Raw genomic sequence first — 23,924 nt, forward strand, 5'->3', positions numbered from 1 at the left:
GGAGTTGTGGATTCAGAGTGCTAGGTCCCCCACTGATGACTAAATAAGGGGTCCTGAGGCACTACATTTAAAGAGAGTGGCTATCACACGTGAGTGCTGACCTCCATTTAAAGGGAACTTGTCATCAGGGAGGTAATTTTTACCTGAAGACAGGTTCCAATAGCCTATGACAAATTTGTCAGCAAATTTAATAAATCCAGTGCTTTTTATTATTTACATCCAGCAGTCCCAGGGAAGAGAAGCAATTCAAATGGCACAAGTCATCTTCCACTCAATCCCTCCTCCTAATTCAGGGAGAAGGGAAGAGCCTGTGAGGGACCTGAGTGAGGAAAAGACGACGAATCAACAGGGGACACATACTGTATATATAGTGGGGGGGGGCAGTTCAATAATTGTTATTAAAAAAACAAAAAAAAAAACAAAAGTATCAATTAAAATAGAGTTAATGAACGCGGTATCCCCCCAGTCCAAACGAAAATAAATTAAATAAAAAATTCAAACTTTAAGCTTTATGTTTGTATAATACAGCGTCATCGGACACAGTCTGGATGAGGGGGCCGGTGCCAGCAATAGTCCGGTTTGGATGGTCACCACCAAGGGTCTAGGTGGGCAATGTCGTTCATAGTCTGACCAAGGGGGTCTGGCTGGCCGGTGGCTATATTGCAAACAGGACAGTCTGGATGGCCGGTGTCAACCATAGCCTTGACAGTGGGGTCTACGTGATTGGCGTTGGCCATAGTCTGGAAAGGGGAGTCCGGGGGTCATGTAAAAATACTATAAATGTCTCAATTGCACAACCACCATTTCATCCAAATGGATGGACTAAGGGGCTTAATTGGTTGGTGCCTTCAGGTAACTCAATCCAGATCGAGGATAGAGTCAGCACTGTGTTCATTGTCTTCAGATGTCTACTGGATACTGAACAGAGATTTACAAGAAAAATAGAGTACTGCCTGAGCACGGGGGGCAGAAAATAGAGGAAAACTAGCAAATAACTATTTACAATTTTGAGCACCTTAGCATCTCACAGCAGATAGGATTGTATGGCTTTGGTTCATAGGCAAAACCCTTTAACCAAGAAGCAAAAGTATGATACATTGTTAATGTTCAGTTTGTAAAAAAAAATAACAAGTAAATAAAAAATTACACCTTCTTGTTTGTAACAATTCTTCCGCCTTTTGATCTGCTTCTTCATGTTTCCGTCAATGAAAAATCTCATCCTCGGCACCTGTCTCCCTAAGGTTTGCTTAGTACAGCTTGATCCCACTTCTCTATGTATAGCTCGTTTCCCTGGCACTGCTGCTCCCTCTGCACAAGGCAGGTTACATGGTCACATTACATATACATTACAGCTCACACAGAGCAAGAAAAACATGCTAAGGTGTTTGCAATTAACACAGCTGTAATTACACCAGCGGAGGGAGCCGCAGCAGCTGTACACAGAAGGGATCCTGTTATATATTTATAACAAAGTCAAATGAGGGGCAGAACCACAGATCCATGAGGCGTGCAGGCGTGATCACACCAACATGATAACCGTACATGATGGCGTGAGGCTGAATTCTCTTGTATGGTCAGTGTCATGTTGTATGTTATACGCAGGGTCATATCTCAGCCTGACATCATATAATACAAGTGCAAGACTTCATATAATGTTATACAATAATAGGGCAGTAAGGTTCACTGCATTTATATAAAGGTTTTCTATCCTTCTGCTTATTGACTAGCCCACACCATAGCTTATTACACAAGGAAGCTCCTTGTAATTGTCTCTGGCTCCATCAAGTCTTGTCTCTATAAAGCAACCAGCAATTTCACTGAAGATGTTGCATTATTACCGTTCACATTACCGCACTTCTGTATAGATTCTCATATTATTCTGTAGGTTTCCTTCGGCCCCTCTTTTAAAGACTCCTATTTTTGTCGCTGCTCAGAGAATGCCTAGTATTATTTTCTTGGAGGTTACGATGCTGATCTTACATCTCTTTTGTCTCTGAGAGGGTACTAAGCTGTAACCACTGCTCTTGATGGGGAACTTAAGATTGACTGCAGATGCTGAATTGAAGAAGTCGGAATAAACCCAAAACATAAAAATACTGAAAAGCATCAAGATATATCTTGCTCGTTCTAGTTCTTGCTGCCAAGTCAATGAGGGAGATTTATATATCTGTCCTAAAGTGACATTTGTCTCTTTATCAACTTGGTGCATCTTAAAATTCTCTATAGACAAAAAATAAAATGTATTCTTTTACAAGGGTTGTACTATTTGTGGTCAATGATGATGATGATAAATCTGTCTCGGATATCCCCTCTCAGTTTCCCTTAAAGAGCCTTGGAATTATATTTATACTAATATAAAAAAACGTACAAACTAATTTGCATAATATTTTAATGATATGCAAATGAATAATTGGACTATGATCTGGAATAATTAGGATGGTGTTCAGCTATTTGATAAGGTACTGGAAGCAGACTATTTTGACTATTTCAGTTCCTTTTCAAGTGATGAGAGAAGACTAAAGTTACAAACTTTAGTAAAAAAATGTGCAAATGTTTTAAGCAAAAGCTTAAAGCGGCCTAACACTGATGATGAATTCACCCTCATGCAACATTCATTTGCGGCTGGATAAAATATTTATGCATTTGTTTGATAGTCTAGTTCAATTTTTCTTTTGGATTATCCTTTGAATATGTGCTCGAAATCAGACTGATGGTGAACGGAGACGTAGCAACCCCACTCATCACTAGGGCTACCTGTAGGCAAACTGATTTTTGGCTGTGCCCATTTGTGATGTGTTGTTTTCAACAACTTGTTTACTTCACTGGGTGAATCAGATGCAAATATATGGACCTATAGCTATTTCTTTCTCTTTGCACATGTATTTTATATGTCTATTATATATAGTGAAAATGCAGTTGAGTTGAATAAGGCCTAACACAGGTAAATGCGTCATAAGCAAAGCTCCTTTCTATGTCCGGTCACTGCAGCTCAGCTGCTCCTGGCTTTGATTTTTGATCATCCGATACCAGCCGTGGAATTACAATTTGATAAGGATAGGTCATCAATATCTATAACTAGACACTCCTATTCTATGTGCTAGTCAACTGTTTAGATGGGCCATCATCCATAAAAAGAAATTACCTATCCTCTCTATATATATTTGTCTAGGGGCCACCCTCACTAGTGAGTGCAACTCTGACTCCAAAGTGATCACCAGCCATAGGAAGGTTGATTTATGCAGAAAGCAGATGATCTATGCTGTGGTGGTCTAGGGATATCCCACCAATAATATTATGTTCATTATATAGGTCATAAACAATAACTAATGTTTGACATTTAAATGAGGCTAAAAGGTCAATGATGATTTAGGATATTTGATCACATAGAACAGCACCACCTAGTGTATAGATAGTATACTAATGTATGCATCCACCTACTTAGATGCTCAGTCACCTCTATAGACCGGTCCTTGAGTAGCAATCCTTTGTTTACTGCAGAACAGCCAACTAATGTAGCCCTGTACCCTACTTGTCAGGGAAGTCGACCCATTGGAGTCAATTGTGAGAGTCAGGGTACAGTACCACTGCAGTACTTGGCAGCGTAACTAAGTCCTTATGCAGGGAGAGGAAGACGGGAATATAGTGTTGGCTATCAAAGGGGTAAGGAGACTGATCCTTCCCAAAGCCAGACGTCAGCAACATCAAGGGGGAGGCACAAAAGCAGAAAGTTATGAAAAGGATATTATTTTGCGTGATGTGCTGTGAAATCACTTATGCTACAAGAATTTCTGATTCAATGGAATAGCACAGATAACCCCAAAGACTTCTACTCCCGTCTTTTCGTACCAAGGCCTCATTGAGAATCCATTACATAGGCTGAAAGTCTAGACCTCATGTGGAAAGCCTATTTAACATATTGATATGATTGTACTGTTTGCTTTGTATTATATTGTATGTTTTATAATACATTACTGTCCATGCCTGACTAAGTCAATGTATCAGATTTATCCACTACTGTAATGCACATCATTGCTCTTATGATGCTCAACCAACCTATTCTTCCTAGAGGGGAAGCTAAATGGGGTACAACCACTTGTTACCCCAGCAATGGGGGCCCGCATCAATTATAGATTGGGTCCTCTGGTGCCAGTCCCACAGATGGGAATAAAGTTCTGGACAAAGTGAAGGAAATGCAAAATGTCCGAATTCCCTGAAAATATGTTATGTAATTTCATGGAGAATACAAGTATTTACAGCACAAATGAAAAACTGAAAAAGAGGACCCATTCTTGTAGCATTTCTGTGGTTAGCCGATATCTCTTCTACATACTACAACACATCATCTTTTTTGCATGACATATTTATAAGAATCTAGAGGCCACCATGAGCTCAGCAGCGTTCATCATGAGTTCTGCACCATGTCACTCAATGTTGATTGGAATCTGCTCGCTGTCACTTGGATTAACTGAGAGCATCCTAAGTGACTGCTGGTGACAAAGCTTCATTTTCACAGACGTCGGCGAACTACTCCCTATTTATAAACCTATATGAGAACAGCTACCGAAAAATACAGTATCGTCTCAATACTGTCCTTTAAAGTGAACCTGTTATTGTAAAAATAGAGCAGGAGGAGCTGATTGAGCAGATTGTACACAATGTCCTATCTGTAGACAGCATGTTATAGAGCAGGTGGGGCTGAGCAGATTGTAATAAGTGCCCTATCTGCAGGCAGCATGTTATAGAGCAGGAAAAGTTAAGCAGATTTTACACAGTGTCCTATCTGCAGGCAGCACGTTATAGAACAGGAGAAGCTGAACAGATTGTACATACTGTCCTATCTGCAGGCAGCATGTTATAGAGCAGGAGGAGCTGGGCATATTGTAAATAGTGTCCTATCTGCAGGAAACATGTTATAGAACTGGAGGAGCTCAGCATATTGTAAATAGTGTCCTATCTGCAGGCAGAATATTATAGAGCAGGAGGAGCAGAGCAGATTGATAAACAGTTAATAGAAAAGACTCATTTATTCATTTAAACTCCTGCCCATGCCCATTTCCTCCACCTATAGAGCCTGCCCCCTCTTGTATATGTACATGCTGCTCATCTCCTCCTGTTCTATATGCTGCCAGCAGACTGCAGAATGAAAGAGTATCCCTTTTTTTTTGCCTTCACTGAAATCTCATTTTGTGTCAAAACTTACATTTCCAGAAGACACACACAATGGAATGATTAACCCTACAGATATTAGATGCTTCCTCCTATATTAGACAGCTGTGATACCTCTGACATTCATTTAAGCCATACTGGGATGGTGCATGCACTTCTATCATGAGCTGTTATGACAGGTGTGATCTCCTATCCCAGTATATAGCATGTCAGCAGGTGCCATATGTGTGATGTGTGATATGTGTGTGAACGCTGTGAGGTCATTAGCAGGTCTCCTATCACATACAATCCTCAATATTAGCAATACATAGGGTAATATTTGCAAAGATTTTAATGAGCAGGAACATTTCTCAGATCACAACGCCTGATAAATCATGATGATAGTCAAGTCAATCCATCCCTACAAATTTACCGCCCAAAGAATCGGAAACTTTCTCAAAACCGATGCCACTTATTTCAATTTAATCCATTTTTTTTTACCAAAGCTGTTTTTATGCTGAAACCAATGAGATGATGGGTTTGAAATGGAAGATATCAATCATATCAGATTTTACGATTCTACATCCCATTGATCACAATCATCATATGGGGCCAATAGGATACTTCCAGTAATATATTTTTCCATCTATTCCCAAAATAACGGGCGACTAATAGAAAAATGGAAGCTATTTTTTTGGTGCGCGTCATCCATTGCAACCGAGAACGGAAGTTTTATGTTGCGTGAACGCTGCGATCAATACGTAAAAAATAATATCTATCCGTCTCAATTAAATAAATGTGGCACGAATATGATGAATTATCGGTCATATTCGCAAGTTACGCCACTTTTTTACAAACGGGAAGTTGTAGGGGATACAACGTATAGGATATAGGGATATATAGGGACATATACAACGTATGCATCAATGTAAGGTGATGTCATCCATCGCACATTGGAAACAATTATACGCCAAAATAATCTGATACCCCTCAGTTTTGGTTTAATGGAAGCACACCTTATATATACCGGATACTGCTAGCGAATGGCGACAATAATAGCAATAATTTTCATTATACCTAGCCTGGCATCACTTCATATAACACCCTGGTGTCATATAGATACATGTTATTGCAGTTTCACCAATACAGGTGCCAGTCTAGCGAGCTGGCAGCACTACAAGTTAATGCCAGGGTGGCACATACATCACTCAATGCACTGGAGACCACGGAGTGTTTACCATGCACATAGGATTCAGCCATAGAGACTGGCACAGATAGATGCCCCCTCACATATGTATATATACACATCGTCATCTCCCCGGCTCACCTGCAACCTGGCGATCGTATGGGCAAAGTTGTGCACGATATTCCAGGCAGGGAAGACGAGGCAGCGGCTGCACCGATCACTGCAGCAGGAGCGGGGTGCAGCACCCCAATGTCGTGCCACCTCCGCCTACTACCCCCCGACAGGGGAGACAGATGCTGATAGAGATGCTGATGGAGGTGAGGGGCAGCCAGCGAGCTCTGTGGTACTGGCGCTGGATGAGGGGAGGGACCTGGAGGAAGGAGGGAGGGAGAGATGGAGGGTGAGGGAGGAGGAGGAGAAGAGAGATGGAGGGACGGGGGAGGCTTCAGCGCGAGAGAGAGAGGGAGAGAAAGGCGGGAAACACGTCAGGAGGAGACACCTCACCTGTGTCCACACATCCCTCACAGTCACACACGGGGGTCTGTGTATCCTCACTCTAAGGGGGTCTTCAGTGATTAAATTATAAATATAATCAGTTATAAGTATATATTAGTTCACTTAATAATGGGTAATATGCGCATTACATAACATGAGAGGTAAAATACCTCAAAACGCACACAAAAGCGTTATAAAAGTAGGTAAACGGGTGCAGCGTCGCCCTACTTGATAGTATACTGAACGCCTGAACGTTGCGGCAATAGATTTGGTACGCTATGAATAGATATAATATAATGGTGGCCGTATACCCTTACTGTATGTGAAGGGTATATGGCCGCCATTATACTATATCTATCCAAAACTATTGCCACAACATTTATAAATTCAGGCGTTTTGTATACTATCAAGTAGGGTGACAGTGCACCCCTTTACCGACTTGCGCCCATCAGTCGTACAGTTTGCACAAATAACTTATCCGCCCCCTGCGCCTCAGCCCATAAGAAGATGTTCAGACAGAAGAATCTGACTGAATCATTGGATTATACGCCATGATGCTTCTTTTTTTCCCCCCACTACTGAACAAAACTACTGTCTGAAAAAAAATACAAAAAAAATCAGTTGCAAAAACTGTTTTCTAAGGTCGGCTACACACAACCATGGTCTGCCCAAGAAACTTAAGATCATGGGGCACATTTACTAACCCATCCGCGGGAGTTTACCAAAAGTGCATTGTCCGCCGATAACGCACTGTGCCGCGATTCACTAAGATCGTGCGCCCGATATCCTGCATGTGTCGCTTCCCCGCTCAGGTCCACTGGAGTTCACCATCTTTTTAGTGGTGCATGGAAGTGCATTGTTTTGCGACACAATTTGAAAGTTAAATCCTGTGTCGGTTTGTCTGACAGCATCCCCCCCCCCCCCCATAATTTAAGCCGCATGGAAACCAGCGGAGCCGCGACAAAAAACGAAAATCCCAGCGCAGACACCTGTTGAATACCTGTCCAAGCCGTGTAATCCCCTAAAATGTCAAACAGTCCGACAAAAGTGCGATCTGCGAACCTTAGTAAATGAGCCCCCATGTGTTTCTTCCCAGCAAAACTGCAGGTCGCAATCATGATTACAGAGGGGAAGCAGGGGCTCCTTGTATTGTAAATCACCATGATACTCAAATTCCTGTCCTTATACTGTGGTCGGTCAGTGAAATCCTGCCAGCACACAGTACGTTTTTTACGGACTGGCCAAAGTCATGTCTTGCCAGCCTTAGCGTGTTTACCCTTTTTTTTTTTTTTTCCCCAACCTGATTTTGATGCTGGAAAAAAGTGAGATTCAACATAGAAAAGTACTTCAATGCAGCCACATGTTGGGGGAGATTTATTGTCCCTTCTCTGACAATTTTCAGTGTTTTCTGTCCCGCACATCACTTTGTGGGGAGTGGATTGGGGTGTTAATGCCCTGTCACATTTACTGTTACTTCCGCCGGAAAGTCGGCGGACACTATACAGGCAGTCCCTGGGTTACGTACAAGATAGGGTCCGAAGGTTTGTTCTTAAGTTGAATTTGTATATTTTATAATTGTAGTTCCAGACAAATTTTTTTTTTTGCCCAAGTTTAAAATTTTTTTGATGTAATTGGATCAAGGATTATCAATAAAGCTTCATTACAGACACTTTTAAGCTGATTCTTGCAATCTGGGACTATAGTAAAGCACTCAGAGAGCTTTTACCAGAGGTCACAGTGGGCAAAGGGATCCGTCTGTAACTATGGGTTGTCTGTAAGTCGGGTGTCCTTAAGTAGGGGACCGCCTGTAGCAGAAAACTTGGCCAGGTCAGATCTGGTCTAAACAGAGACTGCGCCTAAATCTACTTAGAGGCCAGAGGCTCATAGTAGATACAGCATAGGAGCCAGACCACCAGCAAGGGGGAATAGTGAATTTCTTCCATTGTTTTTTCAGTATTTTGGTCTGTGTTATGTACTCTTCCTATTGACTTATATTGAGAGATTGCAGTGACAGTGCAGCTGGCAACAATTTTGTTTCTTGCACACTTTTTACAAATCATTTTTTCAAGAGAATGAGAATCTTCTCGCTTATGGGTTACTAATCACATGTTGACTAGCCAAATTGAAATTTGCCACAGGTGGAGGATAGTGATTGTGGTCATTCTGAAAAACAGATTTTTGCCACTTGTCATGTTGTGGTACTTTACAGGTTGTGACATGGCCATGTACACGACAATCATTAACAGATTGATATTGCCACATTATGTCACATTCAGGGGCGGATCAGACATTTTGGGGGCCGAAGGACAAATATGTCTTTGTGAGTCTGCCATAGTTTTAAACTGGGGACAACAATATGGCGCTAAGCAGGTGGTGGGGGGGGGGGATTATTGGTTGGCATCTAGCCATTTTTCGATACCATTCTGGATGAACTTGGTGGCCATCTTGATCTCAGTTGATAGAAATTGTCTAGATTATAGTGGATTGAAGCAGTGAAGTTTGCTGAATATTCTTAACAATCTATGGAACTGATGATTTCCACCAATAATAATAATAATTCTTTATTTATATAGCGCACAAAGATTACGCAGCGCTGCACAAAGCATGACAAATCGGTCCCTGTCCCCATGGGGCTCACAATCTAAACAGCCTACCAGTATGTTTTGGAGTGTGGGAGGAAACCGGAGTACCCGGAGGAAACCCACGCAAACACAGAGAGAACATACAAACTCTTTGCAGATGTTGCCAATCAGCTGTTCCCAACAAATGGAGCTGAAAGTCAAACTCCCCTGCAGTTCCCTGTATCCTAGGACTGGTGGTGGTGGTTCCGAATAATGGTTTCCCACGAACAGAGTGCATTAATTCAACAGCCCATAAAAATAGGCCCTGGTAACAAGTGATTGGCACCAATGACATGACTGTCATCTCCTACAGTCATGGCAAAAAGTTTTGAGAATGACGCAAATATTATATTTTCACATGATCTGTTGCCCTCTGGTTTTTATGTGTGTTTGTCAGATGTTTTTATCACATACAGAAATACAAGTGCAATCATATTATGAGGAACAAAAGCTTTTATTGACAGATAGAATGAGTTACTGCAGCAAGTCAGTATTTGTAGTGTTGCCCCTTCTTCTTCAGTACCTCTGCAATTCTCCCTGGCAGCTCTCAATCACCTTCTGGACCAAATCCTGACTGATAGCCGTCCATTCTTGCACTATCAATGTTTGCATTTTGTCACAATTTGTTGGTTTTTGTTTGTCCACCCGTCTCTTGATGATTGACCACAAGTTCTCAATGGAATTAAGATCTGGGGAGTTTCCAGGCCATGGACCCAAAATCTCTATGTTTTGTTCCCTGAGCCATTTAGTTATCACCTTTGCTTTATGGCAAGGTGCTCCATCATGCTGGAAAAGGCATTGCTGATCACCAAACTGCTCTTGGACGGTTGGGAGAAGTTGCTCTTGGAGGACACTCTGGTACCATTCTTTATTCATGGATGTGTTTTTAGGCAAGACTGTGAGAGAGCCGATTCCCTTGGCGGAGAAGAAACCCCACACATGAATAGTTGCAGGAGGCTTTACGGTTGGCATGAGACAAGACTGGTGGTATCGCTCACCTTGTCTTCTCCGAACAAGCTTTTCCAGATTCATCAGAGAAAATTATTTTTTCCCAGTCCTCAGGAGTCCACTCCCTGTACCTTTTGCAGAATATCAGTCTGTCCCTGATGTTTTTTCTGGAGAGAAGTGGCTTCTTTGCTGCCCTCCTTGACACCAGGCCTTGCTCCAAGAGTCTCTGCCTCACAGTGCGTGCAGATGCACTCACACCTGCCTGCTGCCATTCCTGAGCAAGCTCTGCACTGCTGGTAGCCCGATCCTGGAGCTGAAACACTTTTAAGAGATGGTCCTGGTGCTTGCTGGTCCTTCTTGGGTGCCCTGGAGTCTTTTTGGCAACAATGGAACCTCTCTCCTTGAATTCCTTGATGATGCGATAGATTGGTGACTGAGGTGCAATCTTTCTAGTTGCGATACTCTTCACTGTTAGACCAGTTTTGTGCAGTGCAATGATAACTGCACGTATTTCTTTAGAGATAACCATGGTTAACAGAAGAGAAACAATGATGCCAAGCACCAGCCTCCTTTTAAAGTGTCCAGTGGTGTGATTCTTACTTAATCATGACAGATTGATCTCCAGCCCTGTCCTCATCAGCACCCACACCTGTATTACTGGAGCAATCACTGAAACCATGTTAGCTGCTCTTTTTAAGCCAGGCCTGCAATGAAGTTGAAATATGTTTTGGGGTAAAAAGTTCATTTTCTTGGCAAATATTGGCTTTGCAATTAATTGCTGTTAAGCTGATAACTCTTTATGACATTCTGGAGTATATGCAAATCGCCGTTATAAAACCTGATACAGTAGACTTTGTAAAAATTAACATTTGTATCATTCTCAAAACTTTCGGCCATGACTGTAGATTTGCTTGGTTATCCTGTTACTTCCTGTTCCCTCTTGACACAGGAAATGCCAATTAGCCAATCACGGGCTGAGGCAGCTCACCATAGTCTTTTGGTGTTACATTTTGTACAAGTGAGTTTTTTCCCCCAGTTTATTCATAGTGAACACTCAGAGACACCCCTTGCCATGACTGAGGGGGCTCCTCTGATCAGGCCCCACTGTGATCAGATATTTATTGATAGGGATAGGTGTTATTTTTAATGAATATTATATATCCACTGTTAGTTCGCAGAGAAGACCCTAAAGACGAAATGACTGCTGCAATGATGCATTGTGTGATTATTATAATATAATTAATATTTAATATAATAAATGTAATCTACCTCATATACTTATACCATTAGCAGAGGCATGACTGCGACAACCTCTAATTCATTATAATTAAATCAGATCTGCCACAAGATCATCAAACGCTACACCGCTATAAATTAATTCAAGGGCAATCTCTAAGAAGGCTGTTGTGCAGATGCTCATTGTTAAGACTACCTGTCAGTGTGATATAACATACACATGGCGTGTGATGTAGAAAATTGCATATCATATTCATGTCATTTATAAATGCTTCCCGCTTATTGACTTCATTATGGGACCAATACAAGGCGAAGGGACATTGAGCTGAGTGTGGAAGATACATCCACCAGTCTTACTTATTGTTGGGGGCTCAGTTTAGCTGACATTATATAGAAAAACTTGGATGGTTGAACTTCCATGCAAACAATTCACAACCAAATATTTTGTAGTTAATGTTGGTCATTACAATCGGTAAAGGACCACCAGGATGAAGGATTGTAAACCAGGTGTACTGACAAACTGGTTTGCGCGCTCTCTGGCAGGATATGTTCTTCTTTACACTTTTTATGCCATATATTTAAGAGAAAAGGGCTTTAAAAGTTATGCAAATGAGCCTGAGAGGCTCCAGTCTCCATTAACACCCATGGAGCCCAGAACCCCTCAGGCTAATTTACATAATCTTATTAACCTTTTTTTGGCTTACAAGTCTATAGATACATATTCAGAGTGGGCAAAGGATCATTTCAAGAGAAAAACACATTTTAGGAGACTGAAAGATTTTTTGACTACTCTTTCAATTTAACGTCAACTATTTTTAGATAACTAACACATGTTGCTTACAGAAATCCTCATTTTTTTTTAGAATAAATGGGTTTTCAAGGATAATGATGTTGATAAATGAGTTTATCAATTAGATAAATTAGTTAATCAATAAGTGGAGTTGCTCTGACTCTTGTGACCCCCCCCCCCCCCCTGACTCTTTTCCGCTGGAAAGTGCAGATAAAATCCTATTCAAGAATATAGGAACTAAGCTGCAGTTTCCTGAACTGACCATTATACAGGGAGTGGAGCAAGACATATTATTTTTTCTGTGTGTGGAAATCCCTTGATCAGCTGGATATATTAATATTGATGACCTGTCTACATCATTATCCTGAAAGATCCCTTTAAAGGAAATCTAAATCAAAATCAAGTAAACCAGGGGCACTTACTCACAGTGCCCCCAGGCACTGGAGGTACGGTGACTGTGGTAATCTATATATATATATATATATATTTGTTATCCATGACCTCCCTACTTCTAAAATCGACTTTTAAAATTATGCTAATGAGCCAGAAGGGCTCTGGAGGGTGTTACCAGAGCTCCTCCGAGCTGCAGTTTCACAGGCTGTCACACTGTGTAGGAGCCCTCTCATTTTGTGGTTAAATGTCCCCTGTTGCGGGCAAAAGGAGAAGGGAAGCGTTGAGGGAGCAGGGCAAGCCTGTGAAGCTACAGTACGGAAGAATTCTGGTAACACCCCCCAGAGCCCTTTATTTGAAGTTTACTTTAGAAGGATGACATGGATAACAAATATAAGAAGATTAGCACAGTCACGGTGCCTGGATTTATGAGTGAGTGTCCCTGGTTTATCATGCTGAATTTTGATGTTAAAAATCAGAAAAACCGAAGATATCCCCCCTTCATAATTGCCCTGTCTAAGTGATTGCTGGGCCCGCTGGAGATCAGAAGAATGGAGGATTTCAGTAATTGAAGGAAGCAGCAGGTTGAGCAAACGTCCTGACTCTCCGCTGTGCTCAGCAGTTTCCAGCGCTATTATGGTATATGTATGAAGAGTGAACTCCAGGGTTTCCAGCAGTCAAACCCCCACCAATCATATCTGATAGGGGAGAACAATCAAAGTTGGAATAATTTGTTAAATATATTATTGACACGAAAAAGGTAAATGACCAGGATCAGGCTCTGCACAGATACCGGAGAAGCTTTGACTTCTTGTTTGAGGACTGTACAATCATGTACTTTTAAATGTCAAGTTTTAGAAGCGAAATGCATAAAGCTGCAATTTGCAGTACACTTTTCCAGATTTGTTGTTTTTGTATCCTGATGACTTCTCTATATTTATGGTGAAGTTTTTCAATTGTATCTGCTGACACTGCTATTATTATACTGCTGTGCTACAGAATTTGTTATTCTTCAATAAAAAGAGCTTAAAGGGGTTGTCCACTTTAAGCTCATTACAGCAAATTATTGATAAAAAGTTTTCAAAATCACAATATTACAATGGGGCACATTTTCCGCCCGACGGAGTTCACAAAAAAACGATTGCTTGCAACACAATCCCAGTGCAGTCCCCTATGAAATACCTATGAATGCCGTGCAATCCCCGAAAACCGCAAACATTCCAACAAAAGTGCGGTCCGCAATCCTTATTAACCCCTTCACGCTCCGTGGCGGATATATCCGCCACGGAGCGCAGTGACTTAGCGCTCAGTGGCGGATATATCCGCCACGGCGCTTATGCCGGCTCGGCTCTGGATCAGAGCCGAACCGGCATCGGGAAACACGGGGTGCCGGCTGTAACTAATAGCCGGCACCCCAGTGTAACACCCGCGGTCGGAGTCGGCTCCGATCGCGGGTGTGTACGACCGCGGCATCTAACATGTCTCTGGGGTGTCTTTCCCCCACGATCGGCCCCCCCGAACCGTTTTCGGGGGGCACCGATCGCTGCTATGGATGTGCTGGGGTCCGATCTGGTCCCCAGCACAGCCTGCAGGCACTGCCAGTAAGATGGCGTCTGTGACGTCATCTTACTGGCATAGTGCCAGCCTATGCAAGTGCATAGGCTGACACTGATAATACTCTGCAATACATGATTATTGCAGAGTATTATCATGAACAAGCAATCAGATGATTGCTTGGTCATTTCCCATGGTGGAAAAAGTGAAAAAGTAAAAAAAAAAAAATGTTATTCAATAAAAAATAAAGTAATAAATCAATAAAAATGCCCATAAGCCCCATAACATATAAAGAGACATATAACCCCAAAAAAGTCTAAATCATAACAAAAACCCCACATATATAGTATCACCGCGTCCGTAACAACCCGTAGAATAAAAGTAAATCATTATTGAACCCCCACGATAAACGCCGTAAAAAAAAACTGCTATAAACCTTCCAAAAATTATGATTTTTAGCTATTCAATCCCACAAAAAATGCTATAAAATGTGATAAAAAAACCATGTGTACTCCGACATGATACTGGTGCAAAGTACAACATGTCCCGCAAAACATAAGCCATCAACCAGCTCCGTAGCCAAAAAAGTAACAATGTTATGCCACTTGGAAGACGGCAATACATAAATGATAGATTTTTCCCCACATTAGGGTTTTGTTTGACAAATTTAGTAAAACGTAAGAAAATATATTCATGTCTGGTATCCCCGTTATCGTATCGACCCATAGAATAAAGATAACATGATTATTAGTCTATACGGTGAACACCAAAAAAAAAAAGAGTAAAAAATCCAGTACAGAATTTACTACTACTCCATTTCTACTCCTGCCCTCAAAAAAAGTTCCAAAATTTTCAACAATAGGTGATACTAACCCCAAAATGGTAACAATGGGAAAAGCATCTCATCGCGCAAAAAAAATGGCATCACATGGCCCCAATAACGAAAAAGCGAAAATTTTATAGCCTTCAAAAGGGGCCAATGAGGAAACTAAAATCCTGGCAGCTGCAGCGCCCTCCTTCCCTTCTGCGCCTCGCTGTGCCCCCATAACACAAGTAATGGCCACATGTGGGGGGTCTTTGTACTCAGGAGAAATTGTAGAACAAATTGTATGGTGGGTTTTCTCTTTTTATATTTTGGAAATGTGTAAATTTTAGTGCTAAATGAACGTATAAGGGAACAATTTGACCATTCTAAATTTCACCTCCATTTTGATTCAATTACTATGAAGATCTCAAGGGGTTAACAATCTTCGTAAAAGCGGTTTCTGATAGCTTGAGGGGTGCAGATTTGAAAATGGGTTGGTTATATAGGGGGTTTTGATGCTAAATATGTAAAATTTCATTCAAAACTGTATTTATCCCCAAAATAGTCAATTCTGAAAATCCGGAAAAGCGATATTCTTTTTGTAAGCCGCGTGACATCAAAATAAATTCTCCAGACATTTCAGAAATTATGAAAATGTAAAGTAGACAAATGGGAAATGTTATTCAGCAACTTATTTAGGTGGTAAATCTATCTGCCTGAAAACGCAATGATTTTGAATTTTGAAAATGGCAAATTTTTCAAAAAATTTATCATATTTGCTTTTTTTTTTGTAAGTAAACGCAAAACTTATCAGCCAAAATTTACCACTAAAATGAAGTACAACATGTGGGGAAAAAACAATCTCAGAATTGTTTTGATAAGTAACAGTGTTCAAAAGTTATAACCATATAAAGCGACGCAGGTCAGAATCCAAAAAATCGGGCTGAGCCTTATGTTACAAAATGGCTGCGTCCTTAAGGGGTTAAATAAGCGCCATTGTGTTTGGTATCATAATCCACAATTCACTTTGCTGCTATAAACATTTTCTGTAATTATAAAGGGTCTAAAAAAGTCAGCTCGAAAAGTAAAACCAGCTTTATGCAAATTAGTTGATCAGTCCCCTGGGGGAGAGCTGGGCCTAGTGGTGCACCCATTCTCTTCTTTATTCACTGTTCTATTGCGTAAAAGAGTAGCGACGTCCCCTAGGAAGAGCAAAAAGATAAAAATGGAATTTTCAGGATGATGGGAACAAGAAAGGTATGGCGTGGGAATCTTACAGAGTGCTGTGTTTTTTGTGAAGCAGCTAGACTACCTTTAAGGAGTGTATCTGGGATCAAATATTTTTATTCTTGTCCCCAGGTGGTGTAAAAAATTAGAAAGAAATCTAATAGTCACCTCGGTCCTTCCTTCCAGTCCAGTACAGCTCCTCCAGAGGTGATGAAGTGAATCGCGCTGGACCATGGGTGAAATGGGGTGCTACGCGGAGTAGAAAGCAGTAAATGGGTGCACCACAGGCACAACCACTCCCATAGGAAGATTATTTGAGACGTGTTTACTCTGGCCAAAACACTCTAAGGAACAAGATACATGCAATAATAAGAAAATTTTTTCTTTATTTAGCGCACACAGATTATGCAATATACTTCCTTCCCTTTGGATAATTGGAGGAAATTGGTACAGTAGAGTAATTTGGTGTAGGATGTAAATTTATTAATGGGGTACATTCCCCAGTGGTCTCCCCCCCCCCTTCCCGGATCAGGGTCTATTTAGTAGGGGTAGTTCACACCCCAGGTCAGCAGTCTTTCCTTATGACAGATACTTTTTAAGAAACCGAGTCCCCAAAGTGTCATAATAGATTGTAAGCTTTGTCGGGCAGGTGTTACAGGTCTATTTATCTATATGCCGCTTATATACTTAGTCAGGTAGCTATGTAATTATCAAGGGAATAATACCCTCCTTCTCTTTCGTCTTTCTCATGATCCCACTTTCCCTTGTCACTTTATCTTACTTAGCCCTCGGTGTTCATGTAACAAACGATGTGCCCTCCAGTGCTGGGAATAAGGGATCTATCACTAATTATACCCCAGACGCTTCCGAAAACAGAGGGGATGCGTGTAAACTAGACGAGAGAAATGGATGCAGGGAAACAATTTCTGAAAGATTTCCGAGGTCTGGATTTAACCTCTTGGTCAGCAACACTTGGAGTGACTCCAGAGTTCCTTCTCCCTCCAGCAATAAACAGATGATGTTAGATAAAAATAAGCATTTTGTGATGACTTCTACACACGTCTAATAATGATTTTTTTTCTCTCTTTTTTTATTTCCACCACATCCCTTGCCTCTCTTCTTCAGCAAACAGTACTCTTCTGGGAGGAGGAGGAGGTAAGTCTGTGTTTGTCTTCTGCTCCCTGGGAGACTCTTTACATTTTCTACATGCAGCTTAGAGCAATATACAACACTAGCTGTCAGACGCATTTCCATCCACAGTTTATTAGGGAAATAGATGAACAAGGGATTCGTCCAGGTGTATGCATTCACAATATATTGGTATGATATCCAAATTCTAAATGACATATTGGTAGGAACAGTATTGATGAATAGGGAGATACTTAAAAAGATCTTCAGAATTATGTCCTGGGGCAGGAAGCTGACCTTTGTCACTCCCTGAAGGTGGATCTGTCTTAAAACAATTCTGCTATCGCATGCTGTTAATAGGACTAGTGGGCCCATACGGTGTACCTTTTCTATATGATACTAGTACTATAAACAATAAATCATAATTAGGGGGCCTGACACACATTTTGCACTGGGGCCCGGCAGCTTTAAGTTACACCACTGCTGCTGTACACCTGCATATACCCACTTGTGCTAATGGTTAAGTGGGCAACATTGGCCATTGTCACGTCACAGAGCCACAGTGACCTTAGATTACATTTTTTCAATCCATTGTCTTTCTTAGATGTTGTCTATGTAGCATATCATATTATTTTATTTGTGTTATTTAATTTAGTAAACTATTTTATACAAAGGTGTATATTAAAAATACTGTGGGAATGCTTTCTGAGAGATCCCCCATGGTAGATTCCCCGTCCAGGCAGCAGCTGCTTCCCATTCTTCACTAATTTAAGGATGCTGCAATTGCAGAAATAGAGTTTAATTTCTAAGGCTACTAAAGGTGTGGGGTAGATGGAGACAGCTCCAGGGCCGAAGGCTACTCCATGCCCCTGGTAGCCACACCCGACCCGCCTCTACCTGCTCCGGCCTGCTCCATCATTTGAGCTGTGCACAAGCGCAGTAGCTCGCTCCTGGTGCGCCGTTGCCAGACAAATGGGAGCTGTGCATGTGCAGAGCTTCCCAGCAGCACATGTGTTGCCAGCAAAGATCTACTGCACTTGCGCAGAGCTCAAATGATGCCGGAGCGGGTAGAAATGGGTAAGTAGTGGCTACTGGGGGCATGGAGTAGCCTTTGCCCCCAGAGCTGTCTCAGTCTACCCCATGCCCCCAGTTGCCTTTGAAATTAAACTCTATTTCTGCAGCAGCTGCATCCCTGCAGAAGTAAACGGGATGCAGCTGATGCCTCTCAGAAAGTAGATTCCCCATGGTAGACTTCCTTTAACGTGGAGTGGGTTCTTACAGAGGTTGGTCACTAATAACAAACTTTTTCAGAGTATGTAGAAAACCCTAATTGGGTCACCTGTATTGTACATAGCCCAGTATAGTTTGGTAGCAATGGGGCAGTTGACCCTTCGGTAGCAGGACTTCCTGTGACTTCCCATGTCCTTCTGGCTTCCAGCAGATGTCTGTGCACTTATTCCTGTATGCATGCCCTCTCCATAAGAACAACTCCTATATAAGTGGTAAGATGGGTATGACAGGACATCCACACATCCCTCCAACGATGTCATGGAGGGGGCATGAAGACAGTAATAAGTGCACCGCCATCTGCCTGAGCCTAGCAGGACATGGGAAGTCACAGGAAGTGTGGGATGTATCAATACATACATAAATCTCATGGGTAGACATAGGCTCACTTATACAAGGTGATGACCGATCAGACAATCTTCAATAAGGACATATGTTCCTGACTATTGCCACAGTGTAAACATGTCCAGCAATCGAACAAAAGATGAGTAGAAGCTTCTTAGTCATCGATCACCGAAAAATCATTGTCATGCAAACAGAGGATGAGCTGCTGACCATACTGCAAACTGTATAGCAATGAGCGCTTTATTATCGAGACATCTTCACAATTATCATTCCATGGGTGACGGAGCAGTGCAGAACATGTGATTGACCTCCGTTCTTTATGGTAAATTCTTTTTCTGTATAAGTCGGATATTTTTATCTTTTTCACGGGCAAACACATTATAAGAAGTGGGATGCACTCAGAATGTCTATAAATGTTTAAGGTACAGCGTATTTAAGCGCTCTCTGTAGGAATGAGGAATTACTCTAATAGTACTATCATCACAGACAAAAAGAGAAGTTAGAGACCTGAAAACGTTTCCCAATCCTGAACGCTGTAACGTTTTTCAGTGTCTGACAACTTGAATTAGCATATTGAAATGTAGCAGAATAACACATCACAATTCATCATAATAAAGGGATGATATAATTGCAACGGAACAGAAGAGGTAATGAAAACATATGGTGCTTAGGTGGCATTGGGAAGTATATCTGGATGCATAGATTACACACACAACAGCCTTATTGACAAGTTGCGAAATGTGTCGGCTTAGTTGATCTTGGCATTAACTAGGGATAAAATCATTAGGGCCATTCCGACTTACCCAGAGGTTATATCAGGGAATGTAGATATTGTACTTTGTGTGACCTCATTGTTGGTGGACCTTGTAGAATCCAAAGGACATGACGAACATAGTTTTTGCTACAGGGCAAAGGAATCTGTCGGAGAGAGATAACCGCCATCTCAGCAATGATCCAGATGGTTCAATAAAGTAACAGTACGGCTTGCATTCAGAAGTACATCTTTAAGCAGCATACATCTTCAAATTCAGCGCAGTGTGAACACTCCATGATTTGCAAAGTGCTTGGTTTTGTTTTCCAACAACTCACAGTTAGGTTTAATGTTTGGACCCGCCTTCCATGGAGACCTTAAAAAACATAGATGTAATTAGGTTAAAGAAGGAATGTTTACTTTATTAATAGATTTCCACCTAGAAGAAAGTAAAAAGAAGAACTGGGGAGGTGTTGTAGGTAAAACCCACTCCTATCCTTTAATAAGGGCAAATCAAAGATTTACCAAATGGTAAAAGTGCACTGAGACAAGAATCCCATAGATGTTTGTGAATTAGTGATGTATACTGGCCAAAAATGTATTGGATTGAACCATTGTAGAAGGTCTGGGAATGCTTGGAATGGCACTGCATCCGTGTGAAAGTGCGTTGATACAGTGGTGCATCATTCATGAGACGAGTTAAGCTTCTTGCCTCAGGCAGCACCACCTGCAGAAAGGTGGGGGGCAGTATCACAGACGCAGTCATCTGGTATAATGTTGGAACTGGCACCTAAAAATAGTGCCTCTTCACAACCGGTGTGAAAAAAATAACCTGATATAATATTTGGATTGGGTGGAGGGTGTTCCGTTCTGTAGCTCGCCTCAGGAAGCAGAGAGTTTAGTCCCTGGGTCGGTATAATGGACCCGTTATAACAGTTCTTCATTAATTAGGATGTCACTGATCGATATGACAGTAGAACAATCCAGCAACACTTATCTACAAATGAAATTTATTATTCTGCCCATGGACATTTTATAATATAGGAAATTGATAGGATTTATAAAAACCAGAATGCTAGTCATAACTAAGGATATATAATGCCATGCAACTAGCTTCTTGGCAATCCATTGTTGCAAACATGAGTTTTAGGATGACCAGAAAAAAAAGTTATAACACGTATAACGCCATTAACAGCTACAATATTCCTCCTCACTTAAATGCCCAGGGACATTTTGGTGGCATGCCTAAAGTGCTCTTACCTGCATCTATGGAGAAATGCTGCAACAAGCCTCCTCATTGACTTTTGAACCATAAGAGATACAGAGATAGGTCCCCTATTTAAGGACACCCGACTTACAGACGACCCCTAGTTACAGACAGAGCTTTCTGCCCAATGTGACCTCTGGTGAAGATTCCTGGATGCTTTATTTTAGTCTCAGGCTGCAATTGTCAGCTGTAAGGTGTCTGTAATGACATTTAATTGATAATGCTTGTTCCCATTACAGCAAAAATTGTCACTGGGACAAAAAAAAAATTGCCAGGGGTTACAATTATAAATTATACAGTTCCGACTTACATACAAATTCAACTTAAAAACAAACCCAAAGAACCTATCTTGTACATAACCTAGGGAACTGCTTGTAGTGCAATCTGATTGTGTCAATTAATGTGATCAATTTTTATGCAACATTTCTTGTCTTCTTCGATCTGCTAAATAACCCCCTTCCTATTGGAAAATCTTGTGCTGATCCAATATGGTGTCTAATATCGGTATAATATTCTAGTCATAGCCGAAAAGATAGGCCCCTCACCCATCACTTCTGGGGTATTCAGACATGTCATTTTCAATTTTTCTTCTAAAATAAAGGATGTCCTGGGACTTTTGACTCATCTTGTACTAATGGGCACACCAGAAACAGAAGAAAATAAATAAATATTATATACCTTACTCATATATATATATATATATATATATATATATATATATATATAGATAAAGCCTCAGTAAAGTTAAAAAAAATTTGGGTGTACTGCCAGTATTTAGATCATATATATGCACAGTACACATATAATCTCAGAAGACAGATGGTATCAGTCTCAGTCTGACCTGCGGGGTCATTCTACACATTACAAGAGGATAAATCTAGACATCTATTCCATTACAATAGTAGGCCCCGTGTCATCATCAAGTCTAGTTGCTGATGCAGTAAAACTCCATTAATTTGGCACTCATCATGACAGTAGTCTAAAAATTCATAATCCATCAAACCCATAACACAGTCATTAGAAACGTATCCCAGTAGCATAGAAACATTTTGTAATTTTCCAGTGGAATCTCAGCTTCTGCATCAGAAAGTAGAACTTGTGTAAAAGTGAGGAATCTCAACTACCCGAATGAGGGTAGAGAAGCACTTGTTGTGGGGTTTTCCCACGATTACAAGTTAGGCCCTATCTAGAGGATAGGGCCTAACTTGCTGATTGGTGGGGGTCTCAGTGATGAGACCCCCACAGATCACAAGAAGGAGGGGTCCGATGGAGTCCCAGTTACCTCAGTCAGACCCTTCGTCGCTCCGGGAGAGAGTAATGGAGCAGACGGTCACATTCTTTTTCTATGGACCTGACGGAGATTGCTGAACCCCACGCTCACCAATTTCTACCAACTCCATTGAGAAATATGGAGCAGAAGGGTCATGCGCAGCAGTCTGCTCCATTACTCTCATAGAGTGACGAGGGGACCCCATCGGACCCCTTGTTTTTGTGATCTGTGGGGGTGACATCATTGAGACCCCCACCAATCAGCAAATTAGACCCTATCCTGTGGATTCGAGGGAAAACCCCTTTAAAGCAATGTAGGAGTTTCTTTCGACAGATCTGTATATGACAAATCAGATACATATCAGATTTTTAGACATTTCTTGTAATATGAATATTAAAAACGATGCATATGTAACTAAGTTTAGGACTAGATCAAGGCTTGATAAATGTAATACATTAAAAAAAGAATTTTTTTTGCAAATATTCTGTACAACGGGGAAATTATGAATGAAAGAAGCAGAAATTTCTTCTAAGCTCTATGCTAAACTCCTCTGAGAGCACATCCATGCCCCAAATACTACAATTTAAGATGTCTCCTGGCTTTGAGCCTTTCCTTCAGCTAATTCAGTGTGTCTTCTGCTTACTTATATATAGCCCTAGCTGAAAAATAAAGGAAACTGGTGGAAAGTGAAAATATTTGAAGATAAATTGAAGATGATTTCAAGCCAAATGCCGTATTTAGTCTGCGCTGCACTTTACTATTCCTGTGTGTCAGATTTACATGACAACTTTCTTAAAGAATACATTTTTTTGCAACCAAATATTTATTACTTCACTTAAACTACATAAAAATGAAGTAGACTAATCAAGTCACCATAACGTTATCTATTTCCCTTGCAGTTGTAATTGTTTCCATGTTTGCAAATAATCCTTGTGTAGTCTAATCCTGCAGTCATTATGCTTTACATCTTTCAGCAATGTCTTCCCAGGTTTACAGTCAGTAAGTTAGCAAGATATAGAGGACAAATGGAAAAAATAAAATTATACAACCTTCAGCAGGGTCATAGCTAAAGAATAACAGGGCCTGGTGCAAAAATTTACATTATGGCTCGTGTATAATTTATCCTCATCAAAATCATGCATGATAATCCAGGGACACTTATTCATAGATCCAGGCACTAATACTTGTCATTCTTATTCCTTCTAAAACCATCAAATAAACCAATAAATAAACCATAAAATGTTAAAATTATGCCAATTAGCCAGATGAGCTCTTGGGTGGGGGGGGGAGGGGACGCCTCAGCTCTATAGGCACCTCAGCTCTATGTTCGAAACCTATATAATGGAAGCTTATAGACTTTGGATTATCCCTATATATGGTCAGTTCTTCACTTATGGCAGCCGAGATTCAGCAGTTCAGCAGTATGGCAGCCAGTAATCGGCTGTACACAATGAGAAGTGATTACACTCCAGCTACATC

General features: G+C 41.1%; 2 protein-coding genes across 3 annotated transcripts in view; one reads left to right on the forward strand and one right to left on the reverse strand.

Annotated features, from left to right (window-relative positions):
- Positions 1–6,773, reverse strand: part of FLRT1 (fibronectin leucine rich transmembrane protein 1) — a 136,134-nt gene extending 129,361 nt beyond the window's left edge. The window contains exon 1 of the mRNA XM_072118353.1: positions 6,473–6,773. The gene's annotated coding sequence lies outside the window, so the exon portion shown is untranslated. The remainder of the gene's footprint in view (positions 1–6,472) is intronic.
- Positions 1–23,924, forward strand: part of MACROD1 (mono-ADP ribosylhydrolase 1) — a 490,176-nt gene that overhangs the window by 408,326 nt on the left and 57,926 nt on the right. For both annotated transcript variants that reach the window (XM_072118355.1, XM_072118356.1), the window contains exon 4: positions 17,523–17,552. In XM_072118355.1, coding sequence (XP_071974456.1) covers positions 17,523–17,552 — 30 coding nt within the window. The remainder of the gene's footprint in view (positions 1–17,522; positions 17,553–23,924) is intronic.

Source organism: Engystomops pustulosus, chromosome 7 (assembly GCF_040894005.1).
Source record: "Engystomops pustulosus chromosome 7, aEngPut4.maternal, whole genome shotgun sequence".
Taxonomy (NCBI): Eukaryota; Metazoa; Chordata; class Amphibia; order Anura; family Leptodactylidae; genus Engystomops; species Engystomops pustulosus.